General features: G+C 45.2%; 1 protein-coding gene and 1 non-coding gene across 2 annotated transcripts in view; one reads left to right on the top strand and one right to left on the bottom strand.

Moving 5' to 3' along the window:
* Positions 1-1,740: 1,740 nt before the first annotated feature.
* The window catches only part of LOC102512338 (transcription factor SPT20 homolog), a 58,494-nt gene continuing 40,487 nt past the window's right edge, over positions 1,741-19,747 (bottom strand). The window contains exons 2-3 of the mRNA XM_032474999.1: positions 16,690-16,751; positions 1,741-4,232 (exon numbers count right to left, since the gene is read on the bottom strand). Of these exons, the coding sequence (XP_032330890.1) occupies positions 1,867-4,212 (2,346 nt within the window). The 5' untranslated portion in view covers positions 4,213-4,232; positions 16,690-16,751 and the 3' untranslated portion in view covers positions 1,741-1,866. The remainder of the gene's footprint in view (positions 4,233-16,689; positions 16,752-19,747) is intronic.
* Positions 9,727-9,833, top strand: LOC116662333. The gene has a single exon (XR_004318369.1). It is a non-coding gene; the product is annotated as a U6 spliceosomal RNA (small nuclear RNA).

Raw genomic sequence — 19,747 nt, forward strand, 5'->3', positions numbered from 1 at the left:
TTCAAACTTACAACAGACCAAAATGTAAGAGGCACTCAAACAGACACTGGTACACAAATGTTCACAGCCACATTATTCACAATAGCCAACAGGTGGGAGCAACTCAAATACACATCGGCAGACAACAGATAAAAAGATGTGGTGTACACAAACAAGGGACTGCCGTTCTGCCGTAAAAAGGAATGAAGTACTGATACGCGTTACAAGGTGGATGAACCTCGAAAACATTATGCCAAGAGGAAAGGGCCAGACAGAAGAGGTCGCATAGTCTTTGATTCCATTTAGAGGAAACATCTAGAATGAGGAAGTCCCCAGAGACAGAATGCAAATTGTGGTTTCCAGGGCTGGGGGAGAGGAAGATGGAACTGGGTGCTGAATGGGTGCAGAGGTGGCTCTTGAAATGAGGAAAAGGAGTTGGAAATAGACAGAGGCGGTGGTTGTACAACATTGTAAATGCAGGAAATGCCACTGAACTGTACACTTTAAAATGGTTGTTTCTTATGTGAATTATATCACAGTAAAAAAAAAAAAAGGGAAAAAAGGAAAACAGAAAAGTTCAAGGATCTTTTGAGTCCCAGGGAAACGAGAAAGAAGAAAAGAAGAAATGAGCGAACAGGGAGAACAGTTGTGATGACCAACCAGGGAGGGAAGGGGGGTCCACTTTAGAATCTAACAAGGCTGAGGACATCTGACAAGTGAACAAATACACTCATTTCCAGATGTTTAGCTGCAAATAACCCAGAGTTCTACAAACTGTAAAGGATTTTATAAACAGAGAAAACAGCTTGTCCCACAAGCACCTTCTCAAGGCCAGTGACTGCAGCCTGGAGGAGACCTGGGCTCTGTGGGTCACCGAGCGCAGATGGAGCCTCTTAAAGGGCTGGGGACCACCACACAAGCAGGCGCCTCTAACCCATCCCGCCTATTTGGAGATTTCCCATGGCCTCAATATAAGTGACAAGCATCATTTTGGGGGCGTTTTAGCTTTTCCCCCCCAAAACAAATGTGTAAAAATCGCATATCATACACTGCAAAAAAAACTTTTAAGTGAAATAAACAAATACCGAAGTGCGTTCTTCTGAAAGATGTTTCTAATACCTCATAGGTCACTTCAGTATATATTGTGTATGGTGAAACCATTTATAAAGAGCTGTGACCTTCCTGTGGCTACAACCCAGTGGACCTCGGCGACAGGACGCTAAGTGAGATGAGCCCGTCACACAAGACAAATCCTGTAGGACCTCAGTTCTATGAAGTATCTAAAGCACTCAGTCTCAGAGACACAGAAGACAGAGGGGTGGTGGCCAGGGACTGGGGGACAGGGAGCAGGGGAGCTGGTGCCACTTGGGGAGAGAGTTTCACTTTTGCAAGAAGAAAACAACCCCAGAGATCTGTTGTACAACAGTGTGAATCCACTTAACACTACTGAGCTGCACTTAAAAACCGGGAAGACGGTAAATTTGACGTCTTTGTAACCTCTCTAAACATAAAAAACACTCATTTTGTTAAAGTGATACTGATTTTGACTTTATTGCTACTGCAGTTTCATTGCTTTAGAGAAACGCCAGGCTTCAGGAGTTTCAACTGACCCTAGTTTGGATCTGGTTACACGTGAGAACATAACAATAAAAATAACCTCTGTCAACAACCACCACCAAAAAATGACTTGGGTGAAACAATCCCAGTGTATTACGCCATTTCCCGGTTTCTAAGTAAAACTCATGGGGTGGCGTTTCTGGATAAAGTCTGTACATCTAACAAGGTGAAATACCGACGCATTAAAAAAAAAAACCACCAAATGAGGCTGAAATAATTAATTTGGTCGATGCTCCTGTGCTGTGAAAAAGGGAGAAGGTAAGGCAGGACTCAGGACTTGGGAGAGCCTGGCGGGCCTCTATTCACTGCACCTTGTGACTGGCCGGCCGTCTGCTGGCCGGGCGAGGGCTGAGCTGCCGGGGCCGCCGGGGCCGTTGGCGTGGCTGCCGTGGCCATGACCGTGGCCGCAGCCACCTGGCACTGCACGACCCTCCAGTGCAGCTGCAGAGCAGCGGCGCGCCGGGCCCTCTGCTGAGGGCGGTTGGGCCTAGGGGGGCTCTGGCCGGAGCCCGGCTGAGACAACACAAGTGCCTGGGGCTGCAGGAAACCCTGCGGTCTGCTGCGCTCCAAGACCACGGCTCGCGGCGCAGGGAGGGCTGTATTTGGACCCACCGAACTCTGTGCCCTCGGACCCTGTGACGCTGGCAGCGGGGGACCCGCGGCGGAGGGATGCTGCCCTGGCCGCTCTGGGATCAGCTGGTAGAGCCGCTGGGGCGGCGGCTGCTGGGCCCCGCGCTGGCTGTTCCAGAGCACGGAACCGCGGGGGAGCTGCACCAGGGCCAAGGGCCTGAGGCCGCGAGCACCTTGCAAAAGCAGTTGAACCTGCCTTGGAGGAGGAGCAGCCCGCGGTGCACTGGGTGACCCAGCTCGGGGAGGAAGGTGGCCCGGCGGGATCCCTGCGGGCTCTGTGGCCCCGGTGGCGGAGCTGCTCCCCGAGGCCTGGCCTCCGCGACCAGGGCCCGCCACTCTGGTGACGCTCAGGCCGGCGCAGGGGGCCGCCATCCCGGCTGCTGCGGCGGCTTGGGCGGCGGCGGCGGCGGCAGGGATCCTCCTCTGTGATGGGGTGGCGGCAGGAAGCGAAATAACTCCATTCAGCTCCACAGAGGATTTACTCGGTGGCTCAGGAGCAGGGGCTGGAGACAGAGACGCAGGAGAGCTACCCGCCTGCAGCGAAGTAAAACGGTCACCCCAGGAGCTCTTTCCTGGGTGCCAGGGAACTCTCGTGGGGGGAGGTGGAGGTTTGGCTCCCCTGCCCAGCACTGAAGACTGAACCCACCCAGTCTTAGGCTGTTCTGCTTCTTTCCTTGGAGAAGGTTGCCTGAGACCGGCTGAGCCACCAGAGCCAGGTGACATCTGGCCTGGACACTGGGCGCTCTCCTGGACCAGTTCCTCCAACCCAATGAACACCCTCCTGGCATCAGTCTTTAGACCCGACACGAAACTCTTGGAATGGCCATCTTCAGGGGAGTGGGGGGGAAACAGGCCTCTCTCCCATGGGGCTTCTTTACCAGACCTTTTTCCCAAGGAAAGGGAATTATCAATTGGCTGCCTGACGGTCAGCTTTGTGGCCTGGGACTGAGGGGCAGCCTCATATCCAAATACAGAACCATCTTGTACCTCATGGGCTGGCCGGACCGCTGGCTGTGAGTCATCATGTGTGACAGGCTTCTTACTTTTAGCGTATTTCTCCACGTCCACTTCAGAAGGTACTGCCAAGTCACAGGGTCTCTGTTTCCATGTATCTACACGATTTCCTGCTTTAAAATTTTTGAGGCCATAATGCTCACCTGTTTTACTTTCCCTTATTTTTTTGCAAGAAGCCAGTACTCTTAGCTCTGGAGGAGGTGAACAATGATATAGCTCCAGCTGCCGATTCAGAGACGCAGAAGAAAACCTCTTGAAGCTCCTTTTCATGGGGAGAGTGTTCAGCTTTTGCTTGTTATAGAGCATTCTGTTGGCAGTGCAGGCTACTGATATGGAAGGGTCTAGACACAGTGGTTCAGCTGTGGCTAAGATCAGCTGGCTCTCAAGCAAAAGTTTGTCCTCTTGGGTCCATTTCTGGTTATCGCTGGCTATGGCCTCTACATCACAGGCTAAAGTCTGCATCGTGGGACGTAAGAGAATATGCCTGCTTTGGTAACCGGGAGGTTCCCTGTTACTGGACTGCCTGTAGTCCCGGATTTCAGCTATGACACACCCATCGTGAAAAACGTTAACCTGAGACTTTTCCAGGAGATCCACCAAAACAGGGGGTAATTCTTCTGCGTCCAAGTATTCGAGTAATTCCCCTTCCTCATAAGGCAGCCGAATGCTCTCCGAAAATGATCCATTTTTTCCCTTGAGCATCAGGGAATAGCCCTCCTTTCCTGGGTACAGGTTGACCACCAAACACGGCAACGACTCTCTCCGAACAAGCTTCTCTAACAAGTTCACGTTGCTTCGCAATTCCTCCGGAATGGCAGGCTCTTTTTCACATTCTTCAACGTAAATGTCATAAAGTTTTTCCGAGAGAGATGTTTGCCCACTAGATGAGTGTTTCCTTTTCGGGGGTCTCTGTTGGGCACTTTCAATGATGTACTCCGCACGATCCAAAGCTCCTTCTACAGCTTGCTGCATTGTGGTACAAAAGAGGGGCCCTAAAAGAAGAGACAACGTAAGTGCATCGATGACCGGACTGAAAACCTGTCGGCAATACGGATGTACAGTCTTGCAAACGCGGCCACTCTGCAGTGGAGCGCCCAGCCTCACCTCAAAATGGACAGCAAGAAACCTGCTCCCAAAGTAGCAGCGCGCAAAATACTTGCGATCTGGAGAAAGACCGAAATGTGTGGAAGCAGCCACCGCAGTGGATCTCGCCTCGTGGCGCTGCAGAACGGCCGGAAGTGGATGTGGAACGCTCACCCTTCCCCCTCCTCCCGCACGCCCCGCAACCCTGCCTCCCCGCCCTGGCGCATCCGTGTGTGCGCATGCGTGGTTCGCAAGCTAAGACTTCCGGTTTTCCTTCCCCGGTGCGAGGCCCGTGGCCGGCGCTTCCAGTCCTAGTCTCCGCATTTCCGCTGAGGGCTGCCGGCTGGACATTCTTTTCATATGACCTTGAAAGCATGCACCCCAACGCACAAGCAGCCAGCGAGAAAATACGTGAGTTTTTGCTGAGGCTTTAATACGCACCGGTTTTCTCGGAAATTCTGTTGCCGACAAGGTCCTGGAAGGTGGTCATTTCTTCTCTGCGCGATCACTTCACCAAGAATTATTCCTTTGGGGGGGCTCTCTTGTTTGTTCTCAATGGCAGGACTACTCGTGGTGTCCGTCACCAGTTTAACACACCTAGAGAGTCCCCATTTGTAGCCCTTGCCTACATGCAGGCTCGCTGTATTTGGTGCAAGCATCAGAATTCTTCACTGAATCGCCCAGTGATCGGCCTAGCGGTTTTCATAGGGATGTGCAGGTAAGACGACCTTCTTTTCCCGAAGTACTTACCTTTTAATTGCCTGTGTATCACAGAAGGGGCTTTACCGTCTTTTTTAAAGTATGTGGTAGGTAAGTTGTATTGTCTACGATTTACAGTTCAGGATTAAACTGTTTGTTTTAAAAGGTGGTTGGCCTCCGATACGGTTGAGAACTATTGTTCCAGGTGATGGCAGTGCAGTTTAACTGGAGGCCATAGCTACAGGCCTAACGGTGGGTGGAGGGATAGGATGGAGTCCTAGATAGTTTATGGGCCATTGTTCTCCAGTAATATTGTTGCCTTGAGATCGGCCAGCCTCTTTGGGCAGGTTTTTAAAAAGAATCTCTTGATGTTTAGATGCAGACATAATGATAACAGAATATTCACAGTGAAGAACCACAAATGAGAGGACCCCAAGACAAATTCGTGAAACTCCTGAATCGTAGACTACTATACAATAAATGTGTTTTCTCACCAATAGCAATTGTGATAATTACATATTACAGTAGATACAGTCTATTGAAATAGCATCAGAAACTCCTTGACTAAGAGTTCCTGAAACATGACCCTTGCTCAGCAATAGACAGGCAAGAATCATTTTCTCCTGGCATATCAGTTGCCTTTGTATACAGTCATCCCTCAGTATCGATGGGGAACTGATTCCTGGGCCCCTCCGCCCCCTCCAGTGGATACTAAAATCCAAGGATGCTCAAGTCCCTTACAGTAGGCCCTCGGTACCCTCATGCCCCTGTTCTCCATCCACAGATTCCGTAATATTCGATCTGGGGAGGGTAGAAACCGCGCATGTGGAACCCGTGGATAAGGAAGGCCAGTGGACCTGTGGATGCCTCAAGGGGGCCTGAAATCAGTTTAGTGTCTTAACTCTTTTAAGCATCCTCTGTCTATCTTTTTTCCCCTCCACATACCCAGATTTAGGCTAAATGTAAAACTGGATAGTTAAACCATATTTTGCTGTCCAGTAATCCAAATAGCCAATGTTAATAAAGCCCAAATTAATGAGGTGAACATGAGCTCTGTCCCTCACTCAAAGCACTGCCTTACTCTTCCAACCTGCATAGATGAACTTAACTGCCTGCCAGACTTGCAGGCTTCTCACCAACCGTGATCCCCTTCTCCTTCTGTCCTCAGGAATTTGCTGTGTGTTGGGTCTGGAAAAGGATGTCTATACCGGGATTCCATGTAGGTGGGGAAGCCAATTAAAAAGGGAAAGCTCTGCTTTCTTGTGGATCTGAACTAGACTCTGTTGGAGGAGAAGAGGCCCGCTGGACCCGTGTTTGAGTCAGGTTATCCTCCTCAAAAGTAAGGAAGTCCAAGACTTCTGCTGGCTGCTCCTGGCCTGCAGACTAGACCCCCTAGCTTCTCAGCATGATGACGGAGGTGGGCTGGGACAAGGGTGAGGCACCCGGGGCCTAGGGCACAAGGCTGAAGGAGACACTCCCTCTCGGGATGGGCAGGTCCCATCAGGGTCAGGCCCTGGGTGCCTCGTTTGCCTCACCTTGTCCCAGCTCTGCAGACGGGCCCCTCAGCACCTGGTGCTGCCTCCTTCCTACCTCATCTCTCTCCTGTCTTTCCCACGCTTTCTGTGCTCTGAGCATAGTCACCACGCCACAGACAGGCCCACCCTCCAGGCTCTGTGCCCTCTCTGCTTCGTCACGTGCCAGTCTCCACCTGTCACCTCAGAAGTCCCTTCCTGACTTCCAGCAAGCTCACTGCTTCTCTCTGCTATTCTGCCAGAGCACACATGCCATATGCCTCATCAGGGCCAGGCTTCACCCAGGAGAGGGATCGAGTGTTGGCGCCATTCTCCACACCCAGCCGCTGGATTCCCTGAAGGCAGACACGCTGTCTTGTCCGTCTTTGTCTGGTCACCAACTTGGTCATTACTTGGCAGCAGGTTGGTACAAGAATGAAGGAAAGATTGACCCCATGTTCTAGTTACTTCAGCTCCAGGCTCGTGTGAAGTAACTATTTTATCCCCTTTTTAGAGATGAGAAAAGGACCCAGAGCCAGGTCTGCTGACCGTGGCGCTGTATATACTGTCCCGGGGTGTCTGAGCCTTGGCGCTGGTGACATGTGTTGTGTGGGCGGCGGGGGACTTTCCTGTGCACTGTAGGATTTTAGCAGCGCCCTGGCCTTACCCACTAGCTGCCAAGGCACTCATCCCAGTTGTGATAACCAAGCATGGCTCCAGATACTGCCCAGTATGCCTCAGGGGGCAACATCGGCCCCCTGGTTAGGAGCCACTCAGCTACGCTGCTCTGTAAGCCACGAGTGACATCCAGCTGCAGCCCCTAAGCTGACGTCCCCGGGTCCCCCTCACTCAGGAGAAAGGTGTATCTGCCCACTGTGTCGCGGGAGGGACTCGTAGTTCACTTGTTGTGTTGACTGTGTCTTGGGTTGGGCTCCCCAGAAGTAAACCCTGACAAGAGGATTCGAGGGCAAGGAGTTTCTTTGGGAGCTGATCCCAAGAGACAGTGCTCAGGGAAAGGGCAGCTGAGTCAGGGGTGGGAAAGAAGGCAACAAAAGGCACATTCCTGAGCAGAAGACTGCGGTGCACACTGCCCTGCCGGGGAGCTCCGGGGGACAGCGCAGAACCAGCCTCAGGGGGTCCACCCTAGAGGCAAGGGAGCTGGGGTATTGATCCATCCACTCCTCTGTCGTTGGCTGAGGACAGTCCCGAGGGCATTGTTCCCTGTCAGTCTGGGTTGCCACATACGAGAGCCACTCGTGCTGATGTGGCCTGGAACGCCCTCCTAGAGGGTGTCGTGAGTGCTTGCCGGGACAGTCTGTCCGCATGTCCCGGGTGGAGATACCGCCGGGAGATGGGCAGGGCGCTGGCGTCATCCGCTACACCTGTGACTGAAGCCGAGCGGGAGAGGTGGGCCACTCCTGCTTGACGGTGTAGAGAAACGAGCCGTGGAATATATCTAGGCCTATGGAGAAGTCAAACTGCGCTGTCCAAGTGAGATGGGCAGTTTCATGTGAGTGTTTTGTCAGCTGTTAAAGCCCACAGGGCCACAATGGAGGGTGTGGCCCACTCCTGCTCTCCACAGGGGGGACCCCCAAGGCCGTCTGGCCACAGGCGCGCTGGACGAGGCTCTGATCCTGGCTGTGGGTGCTTTCCGGAGAGCTCTAGTTGGCCTGGTGGTGCTTATCATGGCCCCGCCTTCCGCTGCACTGAGCTCCCTAATTGCCTGGTCTTTGCACACGATGAGGGTTTTTAAAAATTACTCTCAGTGCACACTGTCCTTGGAACCTTCCAAGCACATTAACGAGCCCATTGGCTGATGATGAGGACTCCGACTGCTGCCCTCCTGCACAGCAGGTCGACATAGATGCACAAGCTGAGAAAACTCACAGCCAGATTAAGATATGCTAGAGGAGGAAGAGAACTGAATGAACTGCAAGGTCATTTACCTTAATTTACAATAGTAAACTGGTTTGCTCCATACTCATTGAGGTCAATGAAGACTTTTTTTTTTTGTAATGATATACACAGAGGAAAATTTCTGTTTTTCAATTTACAGTTCTCTGAGTTTTGAAAAATGTTGTCAATCATGCGCCCATTCCTCCATCAAGATATGGAATTGTTCCAATGTGGAAAAAAATTCCCTCTTGCAAATTTGGAGTCAATTTCTCCCTCACCCAGAGACCCTGGCAACCATCGATGTTTTCTGTGCCTATAGATAAGCTTTTCCAAAATGTCATATAAATGGAGTCATAAATCATATAGCTTTGAAGACTGGCTTCCTTAACATACCTACATTTAAGATCCACCCATGTTGGTTCATGTTTTATTAGTTTGTTCCTTCTTATTGCTGCATAGTATTCCATTATGTGGCTATAGTGGGTTAGTTTACCCATCTAACAGTTGAATGATATCTGGGTTGCTTCCAGTTTGGGGTGATTATGAACAACATCAGTATAAACGTTTGCAAATAAGATTTTCTGTGAACGTAAGTTTTCATTTCACTTCAGTGAACATCTAGACTTGGCAATGTTGGGTCATGTGGTAAGTTTAAGTTTAACTTTGTAAGAAGCTTCAAACTGTTTTTTAAAGTGGCTGTGCCATTTTGCATTCCCATCAGCAATGTTTAGAGTCTCATTGTGCTGCATCCTTGCCAGTACTTGGTATTGACTGATTTGTTTTAAACCATTCCAATAAGTGTCTGGTGTATCTCACTGTGGTTTTATTTTCCATTTCCTTAATGACTAGTGATGTTGAGTATCATTTTATGAGCTTATTTTCTCTTATATGTTTGCTGATGTGTCTCTTCAAATATTCTGCCTGTTTTTTATTGGGTTGTTTCTTATCATTGAGGTTTGAGAGTTCTTATATGATCTGGATACAAGTCATTTAGGAGAAAGGTGTTTTGCAAATATTTCCTCCAGTATGTAGCTTATCTTTTGATTTTCTTAACAGTGATTTCTGAAGAGCAGAATTTCTTAATTTTTATAAAGTCTAATTGATCACTTTTTTCTTTTCTACATTGTGCTTTTGGTACCAGATTTAAGAAATCTGTGCCTAAGCCAAAGTCATAAAGACATTCTCCTATGTTTTCTTCTAGAAGTTTTATAGTAGGTAGCTATATATTTAGGGTTATTGTCCATTTTGAATTCACTTTTGTATAAAGTATGAGGTATAAGTCAAGGTTCATTTTTCAGTGCTCACTTTGGCAGCACATATACTAAAATTTGAATAGTACAGAGAAGATCAGCATGGCCCCTGCACAAGGATGACATGCAATTTCATGAAGCATTCCATATTTTTATGTTCATAGCAGTACTATTTACAATAGCCAAGACATGGAAGCAACCTAAATGTCCATCAACAGGTGACTGGATAAAGAAGAGGTAGTATATTTATACAATGGAATACTATTCAGCCATAAAAAAGAATAAAATAATGCCACTTGCAGCAACATGGGTGGACCTGGAGATTGTCCTTCTAAGTGAAGTAATCCAGAAAAAGAAAGAAAAATACCATATGATATCACTCATATGTGGAATCTAAAAAAAGAAAAAAGGAAACACTAATGAACTCATCTACAAAACAGAAACAGACTCGCAGACATAGTAAACAAACTTATGGTTACTGAGGAGAAGGGGTGGAAAGGGATAAATTGGGAGTTTGAGATCTGCAAATATTAACTACTATATATAAAATAAATAAACAACAAGGTCCTACTGTATAGCACAGGGAACTATATTCAATACCTTGTAATAGCCTATAATGAAAAAGAATATAAAAAGGAATATATATACATATATATATAAATATTTAACTGAACCACTATGCTGTACACCAGAAATTACACAACATTGTAAACCGACTATACTTCAATAAAAGAGAAAAAGGTTCATTTTTTGCATATGGATATCCAAGTGCTCCAGGATCATTTGTTGAAAAGACTGTCCTTTCTCCATTGAATTGCCTTCCCACCTTTGCAAAAAATCAGTTCACCATATATGTGAAGCCCTATATCTGGACTCTCAATTCTGGTCCACTGATTTGTCTATATTTGTGCCAATACTACTATGTCTTAATTACTGTAGATTTATAATAAGTTTTGAAATCGGGTAGTCATAAAGCTTCAACTTTGTTCTTTTGCAGAACAGTTTTGGCTATCCTAGTCCATTGGTCTTTCCATATATTTTAGAATTATCTTGTCAATTTCTACAGATTGTCAGGTCTAAACCCTAGTTCCACTAATTATCTGTCTGTCCTTGAGAAAGTTACTTGATTCTTTTGTGCCCCTGTTTATTCATTTATAAATTGGGGTGATGATGAAGAAGATGATGATTATGATGATGATGTCTACTTCATTTAGTTGTTTTGAAGTTTAAGTGACATAACCCATATAAACCATATCCATATAGAAAAATGCTTGTGACACAGAACTCATTAAAGGTTAGCCATTTTTTCCCTCACCACCACCCTTCTGATGGCCTCAGAACCCTTTTATTTCTTTAAGACAGTGGGGGAACTAATAAACAGTTTGAAGAGAAAGAATAACTTCTTTTAGCATGTTAACTGGAACCATGGTGAGGACAATGGACTAGAATGGGGTGAGACTGGTGGCAGGAAACAGGTTAGAGAGTGACTGCAATATCCCAGTGGCAACTGATGAGGTCAATGTTAGTGAAGATGCAAAGGACATACTTGAGTCATTTCTCAGGTAGACTGAGGCTTGACAAGTAATTGGTTATAGCAGTTGAAAACAAGGAAAGAGTTGAATTTGACCCAGAATCACTAGCTTTAAGAGATTAGTGGCTTCTGATGACTTATATGATATATCACATGTAATTCACAATCTTTTCTAGGGGGGTTAATATTGTAGGAAGTTGGGGAATGGTGGCATTCCTTAGACTGTAAACTACTCTAAGGGCAGGGACTGCTATTTTTGCTCAATACTGCTTATCTAGGGCACAGCACGATTCCTTGCATATAACTAGGTACTCGCAGTGGACAGAATAACAGTCCTCCCAAAGATGTCCACATCCTACTCTTTGGAACCAGTGACTATGTTCCCTTCCAGTGCAAAAGAGACTTCGCAGGTATGATTAAGCTATGGAGCCTGAGATGAAAATACTACCCTTGATCTTCTGGGTAGGCCCAGTATAATCACAGGGGTCCTTATAAGGGAAGGAGGGAGGGATGCTACGCCACTGGCCTTGAAGATGGAGGAAAGAGCTATGAGCCAAGGAATGCAGATGGCCTCTAGGAGCTGGAAAAGGCAAGGAAACAAATCCTCCTTGGAGTCTCCAAAAAGGAACGCAGCCTTGTCAACACCTTAATTTTTTCTTAGTGAGATCCATTTCAGACTTCTGCATCCCAGAACTGTAAGTTTATACATTTGTGTTGTTTTAAGCCACTGCATTTCTGGTAATTTATTATAGCAGCACTAGAAAATGAATATATGTTTTATGTGATGAATAGTGTTGAGAATTAGGGAAGACCTGTATTCTGCTGCCTGTAGTTCACTGAATCTAGGTTTGTGGAACTTCATACCTCTCTAACAACGGAGTGCTACCTGGTCGTCTAGTATCTGATTGAAATTGAGGGGGAGAAAAGATGTACCTAAAAGAGGCATGCAGCCTTTCCGAGAACATCTAATGTCATCCTCCTTTAATTTTATTTTATAAAATGCTTTGTTTCCACGATCTCACATCTCAGAAACAAATTAAGTAAGAGTTTTAAGGTCTTTGGGGAATGCAGAACAAACCCAACCAGAACAATATAGTGGTAGGAACTCGGGCTCTGAAACGAGACAGGCCTGTTTCATACTCCTGGATTCGCTCCAGTTATGTGCGCCTTGATGAGTTTTCAAACCTTCAGTGTCTCTATTTCCTCATCTGTAAAACTGAGACTATAGCGGGCTTTGAGAGATTAAGGCATGCAAACACTGCACACCACAAGCACTCAGTAACTGTGAGCCACTGTAATTCTACAAAACTAAACGGAGCTAAAGAGCAGGTGATCTCCATTTACATTAAAAAAAAAACTCAGTTTACACAATCTTGGTTTACATCATGGCATTATCCTGTCTCTGGTTACACCCAGGGCAGGGAGCTGGATTTGTTGAGTGTAAACTGTGAATTGAGGTCAGAAAGGAGTTGGCAGTGGATGTGCTGGGAAAGTGACCAGGCCAAAAGGCCTGAAGAAATGGAACATTCCCCTGCAGTCCTCTGAGGGGAAAATGGGGAGCTGGTGGCCTCTTCCTCCTTGATGCAATCAGCAGTAGTCTGGGAGAAGCACACATGGAAATAACCCCGTGAGCAAAATAGGCCTCTTGGCTTGGGTTTTTCCTAGAAGACAAACTTTATCTTTCCCCTGAAATTAAAATGTGCTGCTTAGAAGCCTCGGGGCTTCCTAACATTTACATGGGAAATGGCAGATATTCTAGTGTGGACTTCAGGAATCACAGCTTCTATTTTTTTTCTTCCTATTTCTAATTCTTCCCAAAGTGAAGAAGCACTTACTCAGATGAGGGTTACAGTTCATTAGAACCTCAATGAGCTGACCCTCAAAACACAGGAAAGGGGAAAACCACAAGAAAATGAGGAGATCCAAAAGGTATTCTTTGCCAGGAGACTTAGAATGAAAACAACATTCAGGGTCAGGGTCCAGAAGCAAAGCAAATTCAGCATCATCATTCAAAGCCTCAGTTACATCCACTAAACCACAGCTGCTGAGGTCAGAAAGTGGACTCATGCTGCCACTTAGAAGCATTTCCAAAGACAAGGGCTAAAACCAAAAGCCTTTTTCATTATCCACAACAGTCTAATCCCTAAACCAGTCCAGAGACTGCACGTTTTTACAAGAATTACCAAATGTAGCTCAGAAAATGAAAAGTATGTTTGGCACTCAGAAAAACAAAATTCTATTTGTATATGTTTGTGTATATATTTTATAATTTTATATATAAATTCTAAATTTTTATATGTAAATACTATTTAATAGCATATATAAACATAAGAGGTATATATGGTAAATATAAGAGAAAATAGGCTTTGGTATATATATATATATAATTGTAATATTTATATAATACATTTCTACATTAAAATTATGTATATATTCAAGGTCACTATTTTACCTTACCCAAAAAATTTCTATAGACAAAGTACCTCCGATTTAGTCACCCTGCATTTTGAAAAGAGTAACATCTTAATAGATTTTTAAAAGAAAAAAATTGTGTCATCAGATCCATTTTAATAAGGCTGACTAATGTTACTAAATATATAACACTGTCTAATACCAAATTACAGTTGAAATGCATTACTAAGGAAAGATGATAACCCCAGCTATAATTTTAGTTTTGTCAGATACAAAAGCTGGATATGACTTCTGGCCTACATTTTTCTGGAAATATCGTTCATTATCTATTCATCTGTCTCAGAGAGTCAATGCCTTGTGCCATCGCCATTTTGATAACAATCTAGTCTTTCCAAGGTATGAAGGTATCATCTCTTGTAAGAACCTCTCACATCCGGTGTGACACTTAAACTCTAAGTGTAACCCAAGGATTAACTTCTCCCTGCTCTCTTCAAATGTGACTTTTTTTCGCTATTATATTTGGAGAACAGAGGTTTGTCATCTGTCTGCTCCAGAGTCATTCACTTGGCACCTCCTCCTCTGCTCTGTGAGCTCCTGCCCTGGGCTACCCCTGTAGTGGAGGGTGGGCTGCTCTCCCTGTAGTGGCCTGCTCCAGCCCCCTGCCCCCACAACAGCAGCTGAGAATGTGTAAGACTTCGACCAGTTGGGAAAGCTTAATGATATTACAGGGTAGAAAATGGGAAATGAGAAAATACTTTTTAACTAGATGCTAAATACAAATTCTCTCATAGTCCAAAGGAAAAGAACAAAGGACATCAAACCCTTCATTGAGGAGGGTGGGTGACAGTACATTCCAGTTCTCAGCCTCGCTCCCAGGCCCACTTTCCTCTGTCCCTTCCAGAGAGAGAGACAGGGCTGCCTTCTCCAAATGTGTTCAGGGTACAGTTTTCACTCCACCGCAGGGAAACTCCACCCCCTGCCCTCAGGGGTTAGCTCTGTGCTGGCGTTTATCACCTTCTGTGGTGGGCACTCTTTGGGCTCCACCCAGGTCTCCTTGGATCCCATTTACAGTTTCTACATGCTCCTCTCCTGGTTTCTGTGTGCTTTCGCTACTAATGGTCTGCATTTGAGACTCTTTTTGGAAGGTACCCTTAGGCTATTGGAACCGCTTTGAAGAGCAGAGCCAGGAACAAGCAGGTACAGAAGTGTGAGAGCCCAGCTCCCTGGCCTGAAGTTGGGACGAACTCAGAGGCATGACTTATACTCCAGAGCTCCCTCGTAGGATCAGGCTGAGGCTGGGTCTTCGCCTGAGATCGCCCCCTCAGGGTGCCTCCCCTTCCCAATCTGTCTTCTCTGATCCCCTTAAAGTTCTCCTTGGAAGCACTTATGTTTAAAAAATCACTCATACAAATCCTCATCTCAAGGTCTTCTTCTGGGGAACCAACCTAAAGCAGCACCTTTTTACTCATTTTTAGGCATAGCTGAAAGCTCTATAATTCTCAAGCAGTACATTCCCTAAGTCCAGCAGAACAGCCCAGGATCTCTGGTGTGATATGTCAAATCCTTTTGAGTTCTCTCTCCATCAGGGTGGGATGAAACTGCACCCCTTTACTGCTCCAGTCCCCAGTGGGTAAATGCTGGGCAAAATAAACATCTGTCCCAAGGACAGAAAATCATTCTCAACAATAGATTTTAATTGATTAAAGAGGACAAACTTTGCCCAAAGCAATAGGACTTGCAAAGAGGCGCTCTACCCAAAATTAGATTCTATAATTGGCCAAGCTGATTCTCCTCCCCACTTCTACCTCCTGCCCAGATGCCAATGGTACGTAGGAAATAAGCCAATTACGTGCTCTTGGGGAACAACAAGCCGTCTACCCTGAGAGCCATTTTTAGTAATATAAAGACTCAGCAGGGGCTCTGACATGAACACATCTCTTTTCTCTGGCCCATCACACATCAAAGTGTGACTCCAGGACCACCAGCAGCAGCAGCATCTGGGAACTGGTTAGAAGCCCAAATGCTCTGACTCCACCTCAGACCCACTGAATCAGAAGCTCTAGGATTAGAAGTGGGTCCAGCGACCTACGTTAAAATGACCTATGTTAAAACGTAGCTCTCCAGGAATTCTGATGTGTGCTCCAAGTTCAGAGCCACTGCCTTGGTCAAATCAGGCATCTTCTGTCTTTAATCTCTGTAAACATTTTTTCAAAGTCTCAGAAAAGAAAGTATGATTGGTTGTTACGGAGGAGTTTTAATCCTTGACACAATTATCTCTAACAAGGAGAAAGGATGAGTAGAACTAGGGGAGCTCTGTGGGCTAAGAAGCCACTGCGAACTATTGCATCTGGCATTATTCACTGGTCTGGGAGTCATGGAAGAAGTCAGCTATGATGTACTAGAATTCAATGAACTAGGTCAGTCAGATATAGTGGTCTTCATGAGAGTGATCTTGAAAAATGGAAATAAAGCAAGTTTCTCTGCTTTAGACTGTTTGGTAGAGCCTAATATTGAGATAAGCGCTCCCCCTTCCACACATGTGCTCTTGTAACATGACTGTGCTTACCCCATTATTGTACATACTATCTTAATTGCTTATTTACTTTCTTTTGTCCCTCTCCTGGAAGCATCTCAAAGATGGGGATTGTTTCTTGTTCACCTTTGCATCTCTAATGACTGTACCACAGTTAGGTGATCAAGAAACATTTCTTACATGTTGAATTAAAAAAAGAAAGGAAGCACCAAAATAAATGTTGTAAATTCCTAGCTAGAGGAAAGCCCTGGGATTAGGATTGAGGACTAGGTTCTTCCATTTATATAAGCAACTCAAGGCAGCTCTAAACAAAAACCAAATAGATGCAAAAGTATGTAGTGGTAAAGTGGTAGGGGAGGGTGACAACAATGGAAACATTTTACAAAGGAAAGGCTCTCTCTTTCTCTCTCTGTGTGTGTGTGTGTGTTGTTTGCAGAGTGTAAACTCTTCCCCTCCCCACCCGGTTCTATTGAGATATAATTAACATACAGCACTGTATACGTTTAAGGTGGACAGCATAATGATTTGACTTACCTATATTGTGAAACTGTTGCCAGAGCTGCTCCAGGTCTTTGCTCAAAACCCGCAACCCCAACCTGTAGGAGTGAACGTAAATCTTTAAGTTCAAGGATTCAGAGATAAGAAAGGAAGCTACAAAAAAAAAAAAAAACCAGTTGGAAACAGCTGGGACCAACATGGCAACCAATCTGACCTCCAAAAGACACTGAGTCTCATTATTCACTGATTTTACTGTATTAGCATGTTAAATGACACAGCAGCCAGGACATTAAGGACCAAAAAAGGATAAAAAGGGAGTGGCACCCCACGCCCTGGGAAAAAGCCCTGCCCCTCCCCCAGTAACTAATGCATATGCCTCTCCATCGCTAGCCTCACTCCTCCTCTCTTTGTCTTTACTCTTTAAAATTAAATCCCTCTCACCACATAGGCCAGAAGCTGATCAGTGAACTTAGTTCTCGCTTCTCCATTCTTTGGCCACTGAATAAAGCTTGTGCTGTGTCCATCTCAGCTGGGTTTCCTTATTCCTCTGCTCTAACCCGAGTGGAAAAAGAACCCACCCCCGCTGAGGCAGAGAGCCTGGCTGGGCTAGGGCCTGAGCAGGGTCTATACAAAATGATTACGACAATAATTTTAGTATACATTCATCTTCCCATACAGGTACAAAAGAAAAAGAAAACAAATGTTTTTTACCTGATGACGAGAACTCTTAGGATTTACTGTTTAACAACTTTCAAATATCCCACACAGCAATGTTAACTATAATCATCATGTTATACATTACATCCCTAGTACTCATTTATCTCATAACTGGAAATTTGTAACTTTTGACCCTTTTCCTTCAATTCCACCTCCTCCCCATCTCCTACCTCTGGTAACCACAATTTGATGTCTTTTTCTTTGAGTTTGGGGGGGTTGTTTGTTTTGGGTTTTTTTTTTAAGATTCCACATATAAATGAAATTGTACAGTATTTGTCTTTCTTTGTCTGAACTTATTTCACTTAGCATAATGCCCTCAAGGTCCATCCATGTTGTTGCAAATGGCAGGATTTCCTTCTTGTTTATGGCTGAATAATATCCCATTGTACACATACACACCACAATTTCGTTATCCATTCATATGCTGATGGACTAGAAAGGTCCTTAATTGGAATCTTAAACTGCTTTTGCCTCACAAAGGAAGTCTGTGGTTGCTTTTCAGGCCCCAGAAAACAACATTCTCACCATTAAAATCTATTGTTTTACTGAAAGGAATTTATGCTATTTCCTGGGCTCTCAAATCCTTCATGAAACTCCAGCCATTTGGAAGACAGGGCAAGTTTTGGGTGGAGGGATGTGAAATCTGAAGACAGTGTAAAGGAGCTTGGGGAAGCAGAATAAACATAAAGAAAAGTGGGTCTTGGGTGGGGTGCTCAAGACCTTTACCAAACAAATACACTGGGGATGGGGAAATGGAGAATGTTACCTAGTTTTTTAGCAAGGGAGTTTTAAGTTAAGGATCATTTATTTTAAGGGGTGTAAATGTAAAACTATCATTTAAATAGCCTTTCAGGAGTGTCATAAGCAGACAGGGATCAGAATATGCCACCCCTAAATATGCTCCTTGACAGAAGGATTATTTTGAGCTAAAGGCAGTTAAGCAGCAGCAAATGCAGAAAGAGCTCTCTGCCCCCTCCCCTATCTGCCTAGAAGCAGAGCATAAATTTCCCCTTGCAAAAGTGCTCCCCCTCCCCTCTCCCATTCCAGGAAGAGGAAAACAACCATCATCACCTGAGACAGAACTTCAGCCCAGAGCTAGGTCTGCATAACAAATCTTACTAAATAGCCTTTATCTTCCACCTGTTTCTCCCGTATATTTATCTTCCCACAGCTGACTGCCCCTGGAAGCCCAAACCCCTTTTTCTTTGTCTTCTCACTTCTCCACAAATGTATTGCCCTTTGTTAAAATGGAATATAAGCCCCTGGATCTTAGTGCTTCTTGGGGTCTTCATTTCCTTTTATTTGAGGCCTACATGTGCAAATGTAATAAACCTTTTCTCCTGTTAGTCTTTTGTCAATTTAATTAGCAGGCCTCAGGTACTGAAAATAAAAGGGTATAGGAAATGTTTATCCCTCCATACAGTATTTTCTTGGGTCCTAGACAAACAGCTTTTTTCTTCAGATGTGGCAAAGAACACCTTTAGTTTTTTCACAATTCTGGATTTTGTCTTCCTCTCTTTTGTTCTGTATGTTCATCTTTGTGGTTTCCTTGATTTTTCCCCTCAGTGATATCTGCATGACTCAGATCATCGCAGGCTTCCCTCTATACAACCTTTGGGGTGATTGATGATAAAGGAAATATAAAGACTTTGAGACACAGTATTAAGGTGAGTTTACTTCTGGACAAGAGAGGGAAAACCTGATTAAATATAGCAGGATTAGATCCCATGGGATCGAGTCTTCAAACTGTCAAATAATAATTCAGAGACAGTTGGAGTACTGAAGATGTACTTACATTTAGGAACTACACAAGGGAGAAGAGCCCCCATGGAGATCCTCTCAGACCAAAACAAGGGTGAGACTTACAAAAGCACAGCTAGAAAGTTTCACAAAGAATTGGTTGAACAAGACCAAGCTGGTCAGTTCAAGGTTGGTTCATTGTAATGAAGCTGCGCACAGGCCATTCACTGAACCACAAGTCTGGTTGTGGTTTTTAGGAACTGTGTTTACCCATCAAGTCTGTTACGTTGACCCCCGATAATGCAGTTGAGTTATATATAGGCTGCAAACAGTCACAGTTTCATCATCAGGCCATTCTTCTGCTGATTTGGACCAATTTTACAGTAAGTGGTTGCTCAGTTCCCTTTAGTGGGGCCCAGACCATGTGCTGTCTTGCAATTTCTGATATCCTCATGGCTCAGGATTATGCAAACTTCCTATTATATTAAACCCAGGTTTTGTCACTGTGATCAGGAACATCCCCATAATTAAAAGTTGATGATGACAGAAATTCTTTGCTTACCAAATTCTAGTCAGTCTCCTGCACCTTCTCCAAGGCCCATCTGCACACTTTCTTGTAAAATCTAGTTTTGGCAAG

This window comes from Camelus ferus, chromosome X (genome assembly GCF_009834535.1).
Source record: "Camelus ferus isolate YT-003-E chromosome X, BCGSAC_Cfer_1.0, whole genome shotgun sequence".
Classification (NCBI taxonomy): domain Eukaryota; kingdom Metazoa; phylum Chordata; class Mammalia; order Artiodactyla; family Camelidae; genus Camelus; species Camelus ferus.